This window comes from Rutilus rutilus (assembly GCF_951802725.1).
Source record: "Rutilus rutilus genome assembly, chromosome: 12".
NCBI classification, from domain to species: Eukaryota; Metazoa; Chordata; class Actinopteri; order Cypriniformes; family Leuciscidae; genus Rutilus; species Rutilus rutilus.
Window position 1 is genome coordinate 37163603 of NC_140217.1, and position 17695 is coordinate 37181297.

The following is a 17695-nucleotide window of genomic DNA, read 5'->3' on the forward strand; positions in this document are numbered from 1 at the left end:
CCTGCTCAAAAAATGTTGCTAGATTATGCAATGCGTTTTCTCTCCTAATTCATGCTCACATACTGTATTATAATATAATATATTGGCAAATGTCCAATAAAGATGTTCTCATTTACATATTTTCTGTCAGGCGATGGAGTGACTGACATGTTAACCAGCAAACCACCAAAAAGTCTCTAGATTTGAAAAAAGCCAATAATGGGGTCTGAAAAGTTGCCAACACTGATTATGTCCAAGTGCACAGGTGTGATGTAGTAATATGAGTGAATCTGTGCAGAAATGGACACAGCGTGTTCTGTCATAATGTTGAGCAAAATCAGTCTTTATCGAGCTCTAATGTGAGTTGCTCCAAAATAGGCCCAGACCACCTGTGTGTTTACATGTGCAATCAGTGCGCCACTCGCTGAGACACACCGCGCCACAGGACAGCAGCTGCAGCTTTCACATCCTGTGGATAACACATTTGTGAAGCGAGCTGACTTCACTCTCCCATTCTGTTTCAACTTTGAATTCAGAATGTAAGTTGGACCCAAGAAAGTACCAAACCAAAAAAAATGTCATGGTAATATTAGTAAATGACCATTGACACATTGATAAATAAAAATGAATATTAATTATTTTCAATTAATTGAACTGTATTTATTTATAGAAAATAAATTGATGTTAACTTTGAAAGACTTTTGAACAACTCAACAGGCTTTCTTTTTTTATCATTTAACTCAGTTTGGTTTCTAAATGCATGCCGAATTTCAGTGATTTGAGGGAGCGGAACATAGCCCTTAAATTCGTCCTAATTTCCCCCCCAGTTACAGGTTATGGTCACCACCCAACAGTTGAGAATATACCTGATTAGCACATCTGGTTTAATGGCACAGAATTATCGCTCTTTTCAGGTTTGTTACACAGTAATAAAATATTTTACACATTGAGTGTGTACAACATGACCGCACATCTGAAATGCATTGGTAAACCATTCAAATATTTATAGTATGGCTTAATTTGGAATAGCATACTACTATTCTACTCTTATTATTTCTCCTATATCTTTATATGTCAGAAATAGCAAGAGTAATATGTTCAGAATCAAATAACTGCCTATTGCTTACTACATATCGCTGTATGTGTAACGGAGGCAAGCTAGTAAGAGCAAGTAAGCCTCACTCCCCTGGCCTCAAGAGGTGCACTAGAGACTGATGCAAGAGACTACTAAGGTCTTTAGCATCCTTGTTAGCATGCTATCCCGGAGACGCCAGTTCGAATCCCGCTCGGAGCGAGTCGGGTGTAACGGAGGCAAGTTAGTTAGAACTGGGCGAGTAAACCTCACTCCCCCGGCCTCAAGAGGTGCGCAGTCTTTTGCGTCCTTGTAAGTGCGTCCGCCCGGAGCAGGTCGACTGCTTTTTTTTAAACAGTATGCATAACAGAATGCGTTATGCAATGATATAAATTTAAAACATTACTCTGCTACATTTCTGTCAGGATTATTTGTGTGAGTGGCATCTAAAATGATTATTTTGAATTATTGATCCTTTTGATTGTCATCTTGTGCACAATGTGCTAAAAAAATAACTTGGATTTAGCAGATATTATTGGCCACAACGGAAATGAAAGTTGAGTGCATTGCATTGTGGGATACAGCATCCCACGCAATCTCCTATTATATACTCACATTGAAGTATATGTCGAAAAATGAACACAGAAATAGAGGACCTATACTGCAGTCCTATTATTGTTAACTATTAAAAATGCTAAAAAAGCTGAATTAAAAAAATAAATTATTAAATGGAAAAACGTAACTTAAAGAACGTAAATGAAAATGAGAAATGTTGCCTAATATTAATAAATGCTATAATAAATAATACTAAAATAACACTGAGAAGGAATAGCCTTTCCGAAAGTATGCTGAACATGTTTCTACCCTCATAGTGTGTCCCGAAGATCAGCGCCCACAAAAATAGAGGTAACAGTTCTTTCTGTCCTAATAATAATCAATTAATAAAGGGTTGATGATGGATAAATTACATGAGCATTGTTTTTTAACTGTTTCCCATCCCTCTCTGCCATTACCTTCAACATTTACAGAGGTCATCACCTTCCAATCAGGTATCTGGTGTGTGTGTGTTTCTTGTCATCAAACAGCGCAAAGTAATTAAATAGGTACCCAGGAGACACAATTCTCAAGCAGAACGAAATGAGGATGTCTCTGCCGATGTGTCCTTGTGACATCTTTGGTGGAACGGTGGAACGGTAGAAGGAAGCGAGAGAAAGAGAGGGAGAGGTACGGCTGCATCTGGATGTTGAGCACTTGCTGATGTTGTGGGATTTGGGAGAGGAGCTAACATAAATCATTCCGGTGTAATTTGCGCTTACACTGGCTGTCTACAGTAAAGGTCGAGCACTCTCTCTTGGTCTCGCTCTTCATGTTGGTGATAGTGAAAAGCAAAGTAGGGAGGAGAAACTGTGGTTTTGTTTGTTGCTGTCTGAGGTGCAGATGTTTTAGTCTGGTCTCATTTGACAATAGTTCATCACTGACCTCCTCTAGCACCACTCTCATCAGCACCATCTTTCCCCCTTCACATCTCTAGAAACTTCTTCAGCCAGAAGCTGCTCATTTTTTTATTATTCATTAGATTTGTTTCTTTCTTGGCCCAATTCTTTCTGTGCTCTTGTGTTCCACAAATGTTGCTAAATTTAATTTATTAGAATTATATTATTTATTTTTTAAATATTATATAGATTATTATCTATTGATGATCGATCTATCTTCTTTCTTTCTTAGGCCAGAAACAAGTACACAAACATACATAGATACATAGACTGTGTGCACTCTTTCAGGGATCTATGTCATTTAACCAGATGTGCTACTATTTAGCTAGCTAGATATATACATATATATTGTTTGTTTTTTGGCATGATTCAAGTAGTTTTTTTTATTTTTTATTTAACCTTTATTTAACCAGGAAAGTCCCATTGAGGTTAAAAACCTCTTTTTCAAGGGAGTCCTGGCCAAGAGGCAGCAAAAACACAATCAATTACATTTATAAAAGTTATACAACACAAATAATTAAAAACATTTACAATTTAAACAGGTCATTTCAGGTTCTCTCAATCTGGACTTAAAAGCATTTAAGGAAATAAGTTCAAATAATTTCAAGTCTTTTTGCAAAAAGTTCCATGCAGAAGGAGCGGAGTAGACAAAAGCCCTTTTTCTTATTTATTCTGTAACGAAACAAGTTGATCTGAAAACAAATTGACAGTTTGCACTTTGCAGTGCACTATACCGGTAATGCCCATGCCTGCTATAGCGCCTCTTGAGGTAATGCTGAGAATGCAGTGTGTACGTTGAGTTGTTGTTGGTTACGTTCGGAAACCACGCTTGCATTGAAGCTTTGCATCATGGGCATAGAAGCGTGACATCCGAGCTTGGTCAGGCATTGGTCAGTCTCTATTTTAAGCACATTTAACGTTTCTATAGTAAACCTACATATTCACACTATGACTACAGAGAGCAGCAATGACAACGCGATACATCCATAGACTGCAAAAGGATAGATCACACGCAAATTGTAAGGGCTGAGCTGAGCTGGGTCTGTTATGCGTTAGACTTATAACGCGATATTTTAAAGTAGGCTTTTATAAAGCAAATAAAAAAGTGAAAAATTACTCACCCTCTGCTTCAAAACAGACATCCCTTGGTCTGTTATCCGCCAAAAGTGCAGATTCGTCACATGACAACTTCTTGCTTAACTGAGATTGGGGAGACGTTAGTAAGTTTGATTGGATTTATTAATTTATTTAGAAAATAACAATTCAACATTTATTCAAATATTTAAATTATATTTACTGTTTTTACTTTAGAGTTGAAAATATCATTTATTTGTTTAAAAAAAAAAACGTATCTTTCATTCCCGTTAAAATTCAAAGATGGCGCTGCTGTGAATAAGGTCTATGGTTTACATGTGTACTTCAGTATGTTTTGGGCCTGACACACACTCAAAGGCAGCAGCATATTGTGATTTTGTTTCGGTTTTGAAGCAGAAAGCGGTACATAACATTGGATTCACATGAACTTTGTATGCTATTTGTCCACTGATCATTTGCTTGGACCATAGACTGTAAAAAAGGATAGGTCTGGACCTACAGGAAATATATCTTCACCAAATGGCTACGTTTACAGTAATGACTGAATTGGAACTGGTTTGCGCACACAAACATATTCACCCTAAAAATGCATATTACTCACAGACTGCACATCTCCACAGAATCATGTATCAGACTGACCTAGAAAACAGGAAAGCCATCATCATCCTCTGCCGCATCTACAAAGAGCTCAAAGGAATGTAGCCGCCACCTGCCCTTGACATAAGCAAAGCACATTATGATCATAGAGCTCCATTGGTTTTTATATTATATATATATATATAGATATGTAATAGTATTGTTACTTTTGAAAATGTTTCATCAGTATCAGAAGGAATAGGGGTATAGAGGAAGATGCCTTGCAGTCCAAGTGTTATTCACAGCAGATGCTATATGTCTCACAAACACCTGCTAAGGCCACCCTCTCTTGTTCCTGTAGTAACCTCATTTGTTGGTGCCTGCTCACCTACTGGGTTGGTTTTGAGCACATCCAAGGACACAGATGCATGCAGGCTTTCTCTATTTACCAGTGACTACCAGAGAGAGAAAAGCAAATAACGCAGCCAGCTGTTTACCACCGAGGGCCCAGTACCTGCTGGTATAAATGTGAATTAATTTTACCCGGACATGCTGAGTCAGAAAGCAATTTACAGATGACGTCCCACCACTATATATCTCTGGGAGGGCTGCGGGGCAGGCGTGTCTTATGGGATAAGCATTGACGATTTAGATCAAAGATGGATATGTATAAATAAATTCACCATATTGCCTTTAGGGGCTGCTGAATATTTCATTTTGTATTGATTATTCTTTGCATTGCAAAATCTAAATTGTGGTTTTGATAACAAATTGTATGGGGTACTGTACTATCCTCACTATGTGTTTAATGTAGATTTATAAATTACAAGGCTCCATCAATTACAGCTGACATGCGATGAGTAAAACTACAAAATAGAAAATGCTAATGCAAGAATGCAATTTCAGTTGCTAAAAAATGCTTAAATTCCTGTTTCGATTTTATCCGGAATAACATGCACCGATGAATTCTTCACAATAAGACCAATAACATGCATTAATAAAGAAAATAGGGTTAATTTTCCTTAATTGCATCTCCTCTGGTGTTTCAGTCTATAAAGTATTTGATTGATTTCAATTAAGGAATGGGCCAGTAATGATATCTGTATAATGACATTAAGTAATGATTTCAGGTTCAGTCTGTCTAGCATAGTTACTGCCTCTCTCTGTTTAACATTACCATCTCAGGATGTGAACAAGTGACACACTTGACACACTTAGCCTGTCCTTCATCCTCCAGGTTTTAATGATTAGCCGAGGATATCAGACATGAAAGACACGACATCGTCCGCAGAGCCCCAATTTCTATATTAACTGGCAGCAGGCTGCTCCATTTTCAGCAATCTAGGTTGATGTGTACTGGAGGAAACCGATGGCACTCTTAAAACGAGTGCCAAGAACTTGTGGTTGGCAACTGCAGTGAGGAACAGAACAGAGAGTTTCTGCACAAGTCATCACATAATAAGTCTATGCACTTGCATTTGTCAGATATAAGAATCAGATTAGTTAAAAAAATATAATACACAACGTGACATCAAATCTAATGATTTCATTTGTGCTAAGGAGGTTCTTCAGACTAATACACCTTGTCACTTATCAAGTCAGATCTTTCATAGCATTTCATGCTCACCTTTTCCCCCTGTAAAATGCTGAAGTGCAACTAATGCAACAACACTCTGATCTTCAAATAAAAAAAATACAAGCATGTGAAAGCATTATGCACATATTCATTACAAAATATTTTTTTAAGTTGTAAATAAAACAAGGATTATTGGAGGACATTTTACAAGAAAATACCATTTCATTCTTTCTACATCAAAATTTCCCATTTAATTTGAGGTTACTTGCCATTTCTTTGTATTTATTTGTGAAGTGTACTAGTAATTTTGAGGGTGGAAAATATCAAATTAAAAACTAATTTGCTGTTTTTTATTATTTTGTGAAGGAACTATTGCACTGCAGGTGCAAAGGATTATGAGAAATACAAAGTTATGTCATTAAACACAAGATGGCGCAGGCTGATCACTCAAAATGCCTTCAATCACATCTTTCTCAATAGGGCACAGCTGATTGGTTCCTGTAACATCACAGCCAATGAGCTCGCTGCTCAACCTTCAAATACTGCTCAGCATTTTCTGTAGCAGTTGCAGCATGCTTTCAGAAACCCTCCACCTTCCCCAGCTCCATCTGTGTAGATCTACTATATGAGTAATTCAAGTATGCTGTATTGTACAGCGGCAGCATGTCTTACTTGCTCACAGCATGTGTCTGAACGTCTGCTCTGCAGCAGCAGCAACAATAACAGCAGCAGTGTAGCAGATCTATTTTGCCAAGACCAAACATATCAACATTGTCATATCCATTACCAAACAATCCGAGAGTTGTCTTGACAGAAATGGTAAAAAAAAAAAAAAAATCAGTAACATATGCCAAAAAAAGCCATATGCTTCGACTGAAATGTAAGCCATTAATCAGCAATGCGCTAACACCGATTCCAAATGTAGAAAGTAACACCCTGGCAACCAATCAGAACACTCAAGCAACTGCATAGCAACGAGTTTTGCATTAGCAGGCACAATTCACTTTTCTTCAGAAAATCTAGTTTCTCATCCACGTTCCATGCAAAGTTGATATATGCCATTCTGCTGTGCTTCACTCCTTCCTTTGAATTGTTTGGCTGTCAGTAATTTGTGTTAATTTCTAACAAGGGAGTGATTAGGAGCTAAAAATGGCATGCTAGCATAAAAGCTATATCATGTGCTAGTGTAGTTCTGTTCTCTCTCCATGGCATTCATAGTAAAGAATCTCCACCTCTCTCCATTGTGTGGCTGAACAATTCATGTCTGCTATTGTCCAAAACTATTATGTTCGCTCTCCAACATGAGAGGCAAACAGTGCGTCTTCTGAGGCTTGAATACAACCAAGAGGAAAAAAAGACTAAAGTGAAAAGTCTGCTTAGACCACTAGTATCATCCACAATAGGCCTACTTCATAACTGGATTTGTACTTCTTCTAAGGAAAATGTGAGGGTTATTTGACTGGGCAAAAGCCACTGCCACAATGCTATGGTGTTGTGAATGGGTTCCAGGATGTTGCTAAATGGATGTTAAGGTATTCAGAGTGGATTTAGTGCATTATTATGTGGTTGCCAGAGAAACTAGAGTGCAGCCATCTTTAGAATTGTGTCTTTGAACTTAGTTTTTCCGGTAGCTCTGTATATTTCTATGGCATCGCTGTTGAAGAGTAATTAGCTGGCGAAGTGGATTTACTTATTGTAGAGTTACTGAAAGTTATCATGAACATTGTAAAGTTTGAGGCGGATGTCATATCAAATATCAGTAGACCGGGAAGATTTTAAAACGAGAGGTTCATTCATAAATCCATAAGATATTACCTTCATGCTGTGGAAATACACAACGAGCGCCATGCGGAAAGGGGGCGGGGCTACATGTGTGTGTGTGTGTGTGTGTGTGTGTGTGTATACATATATATATTAGATTTGAACTTAGGCCTACATTTAGGCTTGAACTCAAACTTGAATGAAAATTAAGATAAAAATATAAAAATAAAAGCTCATTCAAATATGAATAAATATTATAATATATAGTTAATACTAATATAACACGGGTTTGTGTTCCTAACCCTGAATAGCTTTTGTGCAGAGCTTTCATTAACAACAGCAACAACAATACATAGAGGCGTACTTTGTCTTTGATTTATGAATAGGTAACCAAGTCAGCATCAACACATCCTTCCATTGCTTAACAAATAAATCTGCTTGAACATGCCTTAAGCAGGTCTGTATAGATTTCCCTGGAGACTCGAAGCTATTGATATTATTCTCAAGTCCCTTCAGGGAACACAGACTCGTCACTGTACGGCAGCCAGCCTCTTTTGTGCTGGATTCTTTCTCTTTTTTTGGTTAATTTCAAGACCTTTCCATGCATTAGGCTTTCAAAAGAACTGTTTTCCCCTCATTTCTATAATTTATACATCTACTAATTTTAGACATTTGGCTTCAGAATGTGTTGTTGATGGGTATTTAAAAGATAAGCTTAAATTATTAATGAGCGTTCATAATAATAAAGAGCTATTTTAAAAATGACCATGTTCAGTTATTCCATGCTGTCTTTTTCTCTCATCTGGGTTGCTGTCCCAAAATAACCCATCCTCATTTTGGGTCTGAGTCATATATGATATAGCATCGCTGAAAAGCTTTCAATTAGTCGCATGAAACATTCTTTCACATTGCAGTATCTGTTTAATTGAACAATAAGTTGTTGTTTTTTCCCAAACACAGGAAAAAAATTAATCAAATTTGGTTGCTCTAGATTGTTGTAGGCATACGAGCGGATGACTGAGAATGTTGTAATTTCTCATATGCATGCATAAAATTACAAAGAGGACATTGTTCGCAAAAAAATATGCATTAAGGAAGGTTTACTTGCGTGCTTGTGTGAGAGGTTAAAGGCCATCTTGATCATTGCAATTCTAAATTAATGAAGTGAATGATTCATTGATTGCCTGATAGAAACTTTTTTTTCTGCAGATAATCACAAAATCATTAATATTATTGATTATATGATCCGTTATAATTGATAAGTCATGTGCTTGAAAACAATCGAGACTCCAACAATTTATTTCAGTGACATTCTTAGAACATTAGTTCGGAGTGCGGTCTTCAATAATTCTCTCAAAATGTTTGCATAAACACATTATTTAGGCTATACATCATCATGGAATGTTTTAGTTGGACATTCATTTAATGTTTTTTAAATGTTACTACTTGTTGCAGAACATTCACATATTCAAAAGTAACAGTTGCACTTTATTTTACAGTACGTGCACTTACAGTGTAGTTACCTAAGAAAGTACTGGTTAATAAAATATGGGTTAAGGTTTTTACTGTAAAATAAAAGTGCTACTAAACGTTCCCATAATGTTTGCAAAATTATATAATGAAATGTTCCCTTAACGTTCACATAACATTTTTTTTTTTTTTTTTTTACATATAAAAAATTTACGTTTTGAATGTTGAGAGAACATGTAAAAAATAATGTTTTCATACCTTAACTGGAACATTTGCTAAATGTTCTGAGAATATTTTTTTTCTAAGATACATAAATGATATAAAAAAAATCTGTCAAATACAAGATTGCAGCTTAAATTCAAAAGGTCTTTGCATGCTTATTTTGATTACATTAGAGACATATCAAAGCTCTTGCTGAGGTGAAACACAATACAGAAATATCTTCAACATAATTTTCATATATCATCAGACTCGATTATTATGCATGCATGATTGTATGAATGCAAGTATTAACAAATGAAAAGGTTGTGTGTCTTCTTGTCTTGACATCATACATGTATAAAAAAATGACCAAGATACTAACAAATGGCATTTGCCATTAAGCAGTAATTGCATTGAAATTCCTCCTGGAGCAACTTAATATTTTCCATCTACTTTGGGGTTAAACTGGCAAACTTTATTCTGTCTGAGAATGTATTTGTAGGATGTAACATTTTGTTTAACAGAAGCAACTATACCAGACTGCCCTGCTGTAGAGAGATCTACACTACACCCTACTGGTGACTTCTGTGCATGACAAGATCTGGCAGGATTGATTTGGGTTTCAATGTTATAAAACCCTGGGTTTAAAGGGATAGTTCACCAAAAAATGAAGATATTTTGAGGAATGTCGGTAACCACACTGTTGATGGTCCCCACTGACTACCATAGTATGGAGAAAAAAATACTATGGAAGCCATAAACTGTTTGGTTACCGACATTCCTCAAAATATTTTCTTTTGTGTTCAGCAGAAGAAAGAAATTCATGCAGGTTTGGAAGAAATTGAGGCTGAATAAATGATGACATAATTTCCATTTTTTTGGGTGAACTATCCCTTTAACTGGGTTGTCATATGATATTTTTGGCCTATTTAAAATAAGATGAAAATGTCTTTGTTATCATTGTGCTTCAGCAAAGATGCATAAGACAAAATCTTGATGGCCAAATGATTCTAGAGAATTTGTTGATGTATATTGTTGACCCAGAAGTGCTTGTATGTAAAAAGTTATGACGTAAAATAAGGAATCAATAGGCCTACTTAAGATTCTGCACTATTTCCAAGTCACAATTCTGAGACATTGATCACTTGAAGTACAAGAAGCTCTTTTGAATATTATCAAATCAATTTTTTGGCCTATTTTAGCCTATCTATTTATTTTGTGACAGTGATTTTCACTTCTTTTTATTTTAATTATTAATTTAACACTTACTGTTTGTATATTTTTATAAAATGGCTTTTTATATGGTTTTATCTTCTCTTTCTGACGTGAATCACTTTGAGCTGCATTATGTGTGGAAAGCGCTAGCTACTAAACAAATCAAAAGTAGGCCCTTACTAATAAATATTCAGCAGGCCTACTCATAAATACCATTAACGAAAGCAGAAATAAGAGATTGTCTCTCAAAGGCCTTGTTTTAGAATGCATGTGTATTGGAGGAAAGAGGAATCATGCGCATTATTAGACAGTCTGAGTGGAGTAAACATCTTCTTCTTCTTCTGTTATTATTAATCTCACAAGTGAACCCAAACGTTCTGACGATTCCATTTCGAATTCAGCAAGCTGTCGAGCGCCTCCTGGCAACGGTTGCTATGGTGACTAACTACGTCACGCACGACTTCGGTTACCATGGTCCTTGTGACGTGAGGGACCGTGTAAAACAGTGTAGGAGACCCCGGATAGCGGTTACCATGGATACTGGCGGGGGGAGGGGTGGAGTTTAGAGGAAGCGGAAGTGTCAGCGCAGGCGGAAGTGGTACTGCCCTGAATACCCCGAGCAGCGAAACGGAGGACAGCTTGATACTCCCATCGTTAACAGACACAAATCAGGACTCGAAATATATTTAACTGTGAGTTACATTGCCCATTATGGCCGCTCGTGTGATATTATGAATATTAGAGATGCATTTTGCTGTATTGTTGCTCATGTAAGCCCCCCCTCATCATTGTCAATGGCGGAAGGTGTCTATTGTGGTTTGGGGCTGGGTACAAGGACTTAGGCCGAGGCGGGCGATGAATAACGATTACTGCCGATTTATTACCGATTGCGTCCGATTTATGTTAGAAGCGCGCGGTTCCTGTACTTTCATTATATAATAGCTTAATCAAAGTACCATAGCGCGGAACAGCCCTCATCTGCACGGGAGGAATGACCAGCGGCTCCCGCGTCTATTCAGCGTCTGGCCGTCGTGAAAGCTAACCGGCTAACCAGCCAATGGTAATACACACTAGAGGAGTAAAGCGCTTGCCTGTGAATTACGGTTAGCAACGGTCAAATTTAATTTGCCGCGAATAATCAGAGCGTTCGATTAAATTCCACAAGGGAATGTGAGAGAGAGAGAGAGAGAGAGGGCGTTGCATTGGTGGCTAAAGCTGTTAGCTCGAGCGGAGAGCCTTGAATATGCTGCAGTGCAGTATTAGCAAGGTTAGGCGCTTATTACGGCTCAAATTCGTAGTTTTACTATTTTCTTAAACGCATTCAACTTAATTTATTGATACAGTAGTGGATTGGGATCATATAAAATCGCGAAACAATCGCCTCAGAGGATGGCGGACTCGTCGTCAGGACGCGTCGTGAGGGCCTATGTAAATAAATTTAGTTCGACACTAGCTGATGTCATCTACTATCTGAGCAAACTACGCATTTTAACTAGTACTCCGGCCCCCCTCGGTCGTATTAACCAACCGAAGAGCAAGCTCACGCAGGTGGGTTGGTCTCCAGGAGCTGGACGGGCTGTGTGTGTGCTCGCCTGACACCGTTACCTGCGGTTCAGGACTCAGGCGGAGACATCAACGCTCAGGGCGTTGGCACTTACACACGTATTGATAGCTGACAGAGTTGGAATTCCCACTGTGACCTGCTAAAATCACGATTCCTATTCGTATTCTATGACCTTGCACAAAGGTAGACGGATAAATGTCATATTAAGCAGGAGTCAGAGACACCTGGGGTTAGCATAGGCGATTTGAGTTATACTTTGACCAGTTGTAATATGCAGAGGTGGATATAGACCACTGGATGTTTTAGAAATACTGGTTTTTGACCTACTTTAAAAAAAAAATTTGATTATATTGGCCTTAGTGCAGTATGAGCTAAATATGACCTGAATAATTGTCATTTGGTGCAAAGAACAAATGGAAAACACTCAATGCAAAGACCAGGTAAAACTTGTTATAGAGGTTAACATGTATTTGTTATTGGACATGAAATTAGTCTTTTAGGTTTAAGTACTACTAATACCATTATTTATGGTTTAGCCTGGTTTATGATGCATACAATTATTTTTTAAAGATGATCATGCATTATATGGCACAATAAAACCCCCAAACTGCATGTATTTAAAGTGTTTCTGTATTTCTTAGAAATTGTTTCCCTTTTTTTTTAAAGATATATATAATGATGAGCATTCTTATGGTGGGATGTATTTATTTTTGACACACATACAAGATGCATCATACCAAAGTTCAAGTTTTTTAGTCATAGCGAAAATACATTTGATCAGTTATGTTTGTTTTATGTTTCAACTTTTTATTTTGGTATGCTCTTTGAATTCACTTCAGTGCTTCATTGTTTTGGGGTCTGATGTAATTTTGCCATCTTAAACTAGTGAAAACTGCATTTTGTCAAAGTCATCGTCAATCTTAAGAAAGCTCTGTATAACTAGCCTTGTTCAGATGATGATGTTGTATTGTCATACTTTCAATAAGTGTTATAACCTCAAATGGGATTTTACTGATATTGTTTACGATGATTCAGTAATGAATGCATTTAGATAAATTGAGTCAGTGAATGACGTACCGATGAAACATGCCACATCATAACTGTGCCTTTTCATTTGAACTCTTACATAATCATTTATGGGTAGACTTAAATATTCGTAAGACCCAAATGTAATAATAGTATCTGGTGCAGGTCAAAATAGGTACCAACTTGAAGGTTGACCTCTTTACAACAAAAGGAGGTCAGCCAACTTCTCTAAGTAATACCAATCTTGACTTATTTTTATTATATGCTTACAGACACCAGGGGCCGGATAATGCGCCAGACTAATCAAACCTTTAACTCACCAGCAACGTGCATTTTATCATCTAATTGTACATTTCCCCCCCTACTTTTGTAGTTGCATCATGGACAAGAGCGACCTAGTGCAGAAGGCTAAACTCGCTGAGCAGGCGGAGCGCTATGATGACATGGCTGCGTCCATGAAGGCCGTCACGGAGGGCGGCGTTGAGCTTTCCAACGAAGAGCGCAACCTGCTCTCCGTGGCCTACAAGAACGTGGTGGGCGCCCGCCGCTCGTCCTGGCGCGTGATCTCCAGCATCGAGCAGAAAACGGAGGGCAATGAGAAGAAACAGCAGATGGCACGCGAATACCGTGAGAAGATCGAGGCTGAGCTTCAGGACATCTGCAACGACGTGCTGGTGAGAGACAAGACGTGTGAATCTGAGAGTTACAAGGAAGAAAACATAAACATTTGACAATTCTAGAAGTCCCGCATAGATTTAGTTTGTTAGAATTACAGCTGAATGAAAAAAGTTTCACTATTATACATGTCTGTTTTGTAATATTAATATTGGTGGTGTTTCAAAGCTTAGTGAGCTGCAGCGTTATAAGGCATTATAGCAAGGAAGTGCTTTTAAAGAGTGGCTCTTTTTAGCCACAATTTGTGTGCAATGTATATTTAGTTAGCATACTGTCTCGTCTCTCTTACTGCCTTTTGTGTCAGAATTGTTGTCAAGTTATTGTTTCATGTGCAAAGCTTAAATGAATGGTTTCAAATCAACCACTTAATATGTTTGTTTTCAGTAAAAATGCTGCAGCAAAGCATGTCACTACGTTTATGATCAGAGCAAAAGGAATCAATTGTGTTTGTAATATGAAACATCAATTTGGATTGATCCAAAAATGTACACTTGACTTTACCTTTAAGAATGTTGATTTTTCCTCTTTCCTGATGGCTAATGATTTTCTTTTTATTAATGTAATTTTAATGTTCACGGCTTGATGTCGGCCTTTCCTCTGTTCTCTCAGGGGCTCCTGGAGAAGTACCTCATTCCCAACGCTAGCCAGGCAGAGAGCAAAGTCTTCTACCTGAAAATGAAAGGAGACTACTACAGATACCTGTCCGAGGTGGCAGCCGGAGAATCAAAGAAAAGTGAGATAATTTTAGCTATAAAGCAAAAAATATTGTGTCAAATTGTGACTCATCTGTCATTAGGGGGCGAAGATAGTTTAACGTATAAAGATGGGAACTGAGAATGCTGCAGTATGAAGCCATGTCCTAAGAATGAATAATTAGATGCTAGCTACAGAAAAGGCATTAAAACACTCAGGCTGTGATGCTAGCGGTCATGAATTTGATTTGATGTTTTCTATCAAATTACAGCCACAGTGGACAACTCTCAGAAGGCTTACCAGGATGCATTCGAGATCAGCAAGAAGGAAATGCAGCCAACACACCCCATCAGGCTGGGACTAGCGCTGAACTTCTCCGTGTTTTACTATGAAATCCTCAACACCCCAGAGCAGGCCTGCAGTTTGGCAAAGACGGTTAGACAATCATCTTGTTTGACTTTGTTTTGAGTGCATGCAATGTGATATGTCCTCTTTCATCTCATCTTATCTCTGCAACATTCTGTGAGTGTCTTCAGAAAGTGTTTCGGGCCGTGAAACCAAATGAGTTTATACTGAATACTCGAGTGTGCATTTCCAGTGTACAGGATGACAACAGACCCTGTGACCCTCATGTTTTCCTTCATCTTAGGCTTTTGATGAGGCGATTGCTGAGCTGGACACCTTGAACGAGGACTCTTACAAAGACAGCACCCTGATCATGCAGTTACTAAGGGACAACCTCACTGTAAGTTTGGCCGGTTTTATAGGTATAGACAGGGCCCAAAATTAACGCACACTTCAAATTAACAATGCAACATTAATATGGACTCTATTTATTACTTATAGTTTAAATCTTTAAACTTAAAGAATGATGGTCTGAGCTGCGCTAATGTAACATTTAAACGTCTTTTGTGACTCGCACAACTTCTAACGACAATTTTGTGTGGATGTTTTATCTAGTATAAAGGTTTTTTATCTGGAATATGATGTGGTGTGAAACATGCATAGCATTTTGCTAGCATTAGGCAACCAACCAAAATATATTAGAAACAAAATGTGCTTGTAATGCATGGAAAATAGGGGTCCAAATGTCCACTAATATGAATAGGTTTGATTTTAGATTTTGAAACCTTTAACTTTTTCTTTCTCTTTCTGCAGCTGTGGACATCAGAAAACCAGGGTGATGAGGGGGATGCTGGCGAGGGCGAGAACTAAAGGCGTTGCACTTCACTGTTAAATCCACCTACACTCTTTATCTTACACATATACAGCCCATAATTCCCTGCTCCATCCAATCCACCTCACCTTTATCCACCTTTCTGTATGACGAGCAGCATGAATTGTACCTGACCTACAAGTTTGTACCCCTGACGCCTCGAGTGGCTGGGTAACGTTTGGTTTTTTCCAAGGCTGACTTGTCTCAAACATGTCTGTTCGTGTATCCCCCCCACCCCCACCCCCCCAGATGAGGGAAAATGGTTGAATAGTGGAAACGGTTTCCATCTATTTTTTTTTTTTTCCCTCTTCCTAAAAATCCCTCCTAACATTTTTAAAAGGTATACGTTCTCTGGTCTAGCAGGTTAATAATGCATTATAGTGTCCTCCACCCATTTTCCCTTCTCTTGTCTTTTCTCTCTCCCAATAGTGTACTGGCGCGATTGCTGGTTTTATTCAAAAGGTTATTAAACTGTCCATTAATTTAACAAACACTGTGATTGTTTAGTTTTTCCTCCTGGATAACTTTGTTGCTTAATGGAAAATCGGAACGGTTTCAGTACGAGTAGCAGTACAATTCTGTTGCGATCTCATACAGAAGGGATAAAAACAGGCTGTATTGTGACACTGACTAACATGCATTACTATTATTGCTGTCATGTGCATAATTTTATTTTTGCGTACATGGCTAAAGACGACACAAGGAACCGGAGGTTTGCCATTCCATGTCTGTTCAGTTTTAAGTTAAAGACATTCCATCAGTATGTGACGTTTAACGATTACAGACCTTTTATGAACAAACTGGAGAGTTTCCTATAATGTGCTGTCAAGAAGAAGGCAGTCAACATAAAGGTGCTGTTTGACATCAGTAAACAATTTTCCTGGTTTGTTCTGTATGTTTTTTTCTTTTTCTCCCTTTTGCATAATATTGACCACCCCGCCATTTAATAAAGATGTACAATTGTAAACATTATAGAGGTAATTATAAATTTGTCTTAAAAACTAAATGTTGTCAACTTGCATGCAAAAAAAACTTTTTTTTTATTCAACCCTCTTTACGAACGACGAAGCTTGATTTGATGTTTCCCTCTTCAAATGATATCAGTGTAATTCAGGAGGAGTTTTGGGGCCTTAGACTGACTTAGAGCTTTACTACTCCTCTTTCCTTTTAAGAGACGAGTTTCTTGTAAGACCTCAGCAGTTCAAACTGAGAAATTCTGGATTTAACTTGAATTTTGTGCAGGAAAGTGCCGCAGACCAGTGGAGGCTTCGAAATCTTGGCCCAAAGTCAGTGAAACACAAGACGAGGTCAGATTCGGCAAATAGTTGAAGGACCCTGATCATTTACTAGGGAGGTAGCCACTCATTCAGTGTCACAATACACAGTGTCACATCACCATAACATTCCACGTAGGTGTAGAACTCATCTGTCTCGAGCTGAAGACAATGTTCATGCACTGAAGACAAAAATCTCTTTTTCTCTCCCCTTAGCTGAACAAATGGCAGTTATTCTACGCTTGATTACGAAAAAAAAAAAAAATACAGTAGTGAATGTGGAGCCGAGCCTGTCTGTATATCTGGTATCTCCAATTGCTTTGTTTTTACTGACCAGTATTCTGCCTAAAGTTAGCTTCTGTGACGGTTTCATTGCTTAGCGCGCACGTGGTTGTGAAAATTTAGACTAGCTTAAGGGAAAAAAAATTACAAAATGCACAAAAAAAAATACAACCTGGTTATTGACGTAATACTAGATTTGTGTATGTCTTTTAAAACAGTTCTAGTTTCACCTTACATGTTATAATCAGGAAAGTGTAAAAGACAATTTAAAGTGAAATAAAAGTTTTATCAGTTCCAAATTGCGCTGTAATTTTTTTCCCGCATTGGTGGTGGTGGTGGTGTACGTTAACTTCAGAAAAACAATCAGCATATTTTCAAGGGCTTTTCACTGTTCTATAAAATATTTAAATAAGCATTTAAGAAAGATTTGAGCAAGCTGATCTCAATCATCTGGCTAGCTGTTGATTACTTGATGACTGATACGGTGCTATGCATAAGTTTAGACACCCATGCTAAAGTTGACTAAA

At 37.8% G+C, this 17695-nt stretch overlaps 2 protein-coding genes across 2 annotated transcripts in view; one reads left to right on the forward strand and one right to left on the reverse strand.

Moving 5' to 3' along the window:
• The window catches only part of rims4 (regulating synaptic membrane exocytosis 4), a 49101-nt gene extending 45387 nt beyond the window's left edge, over window positions 1-3714 (reverse strand). Inside the window, exon 1 of the mRNA XM_084426520.1 lies at window positions 3666-3714. The gene's annotated coding sequence lies outside the window, so the exon portion shown is untranslated. The remainder of the gene's footprint in view (window positions 1-3665) is intronic.
• A 7250-nt stretch (window positions 3715-10964) lies between these two features.
• ywhaba (tyrosine 3-monooxygenase/tryptophan 5-monooxygenase activation protein, beta polypeptide a) lies at window positions 10965-17467 on the forward strand. The gene is made up of 6 exons (XM_084426199.1): window positions 10965-11130; window positions 13402-13702; window positions 14313-14436; window positions 14668-14831; window positions 15046-15141; window positions 15555-17467. Exons 2-6 carry the CDS (start codon window positions 13409-13411, stop codon window positions 15609-15611), a joined length of 735 nt encoding a protein of 244 aa, XP_084282325.1. The 5' UTR covers window positions 10965-11130; window positions 13402-13408; the 3' UTR covers window positions 15612-17467.
• The last annotated feature ends 228 nt before the right edge of the window (window positions 17468-17695 follow it).

Coding starts and splice junctions, on each gene's coding strand:
- ywhaba (XM_084426199.1), top strand. CDS start 13,409: ATGGACAAGAGCGACCTAGTGCAGAAGGCTAAACTCGCTGAGCAGGCG. Junction 14,437..14,667: donor AGCCGGAGAATCAAAGAAAA/GTGAGATAATTT, acceptor ATCAAATTACAG/CCACAGTGGACAACTCTCAG. Junction 14,832..15,045: donor CCTGCAGTTTGGCAAAGACG/GTTAGACAATCA, acceptor CCTTCATCTTAG/GCTTTTGATGAGGCGATTGC.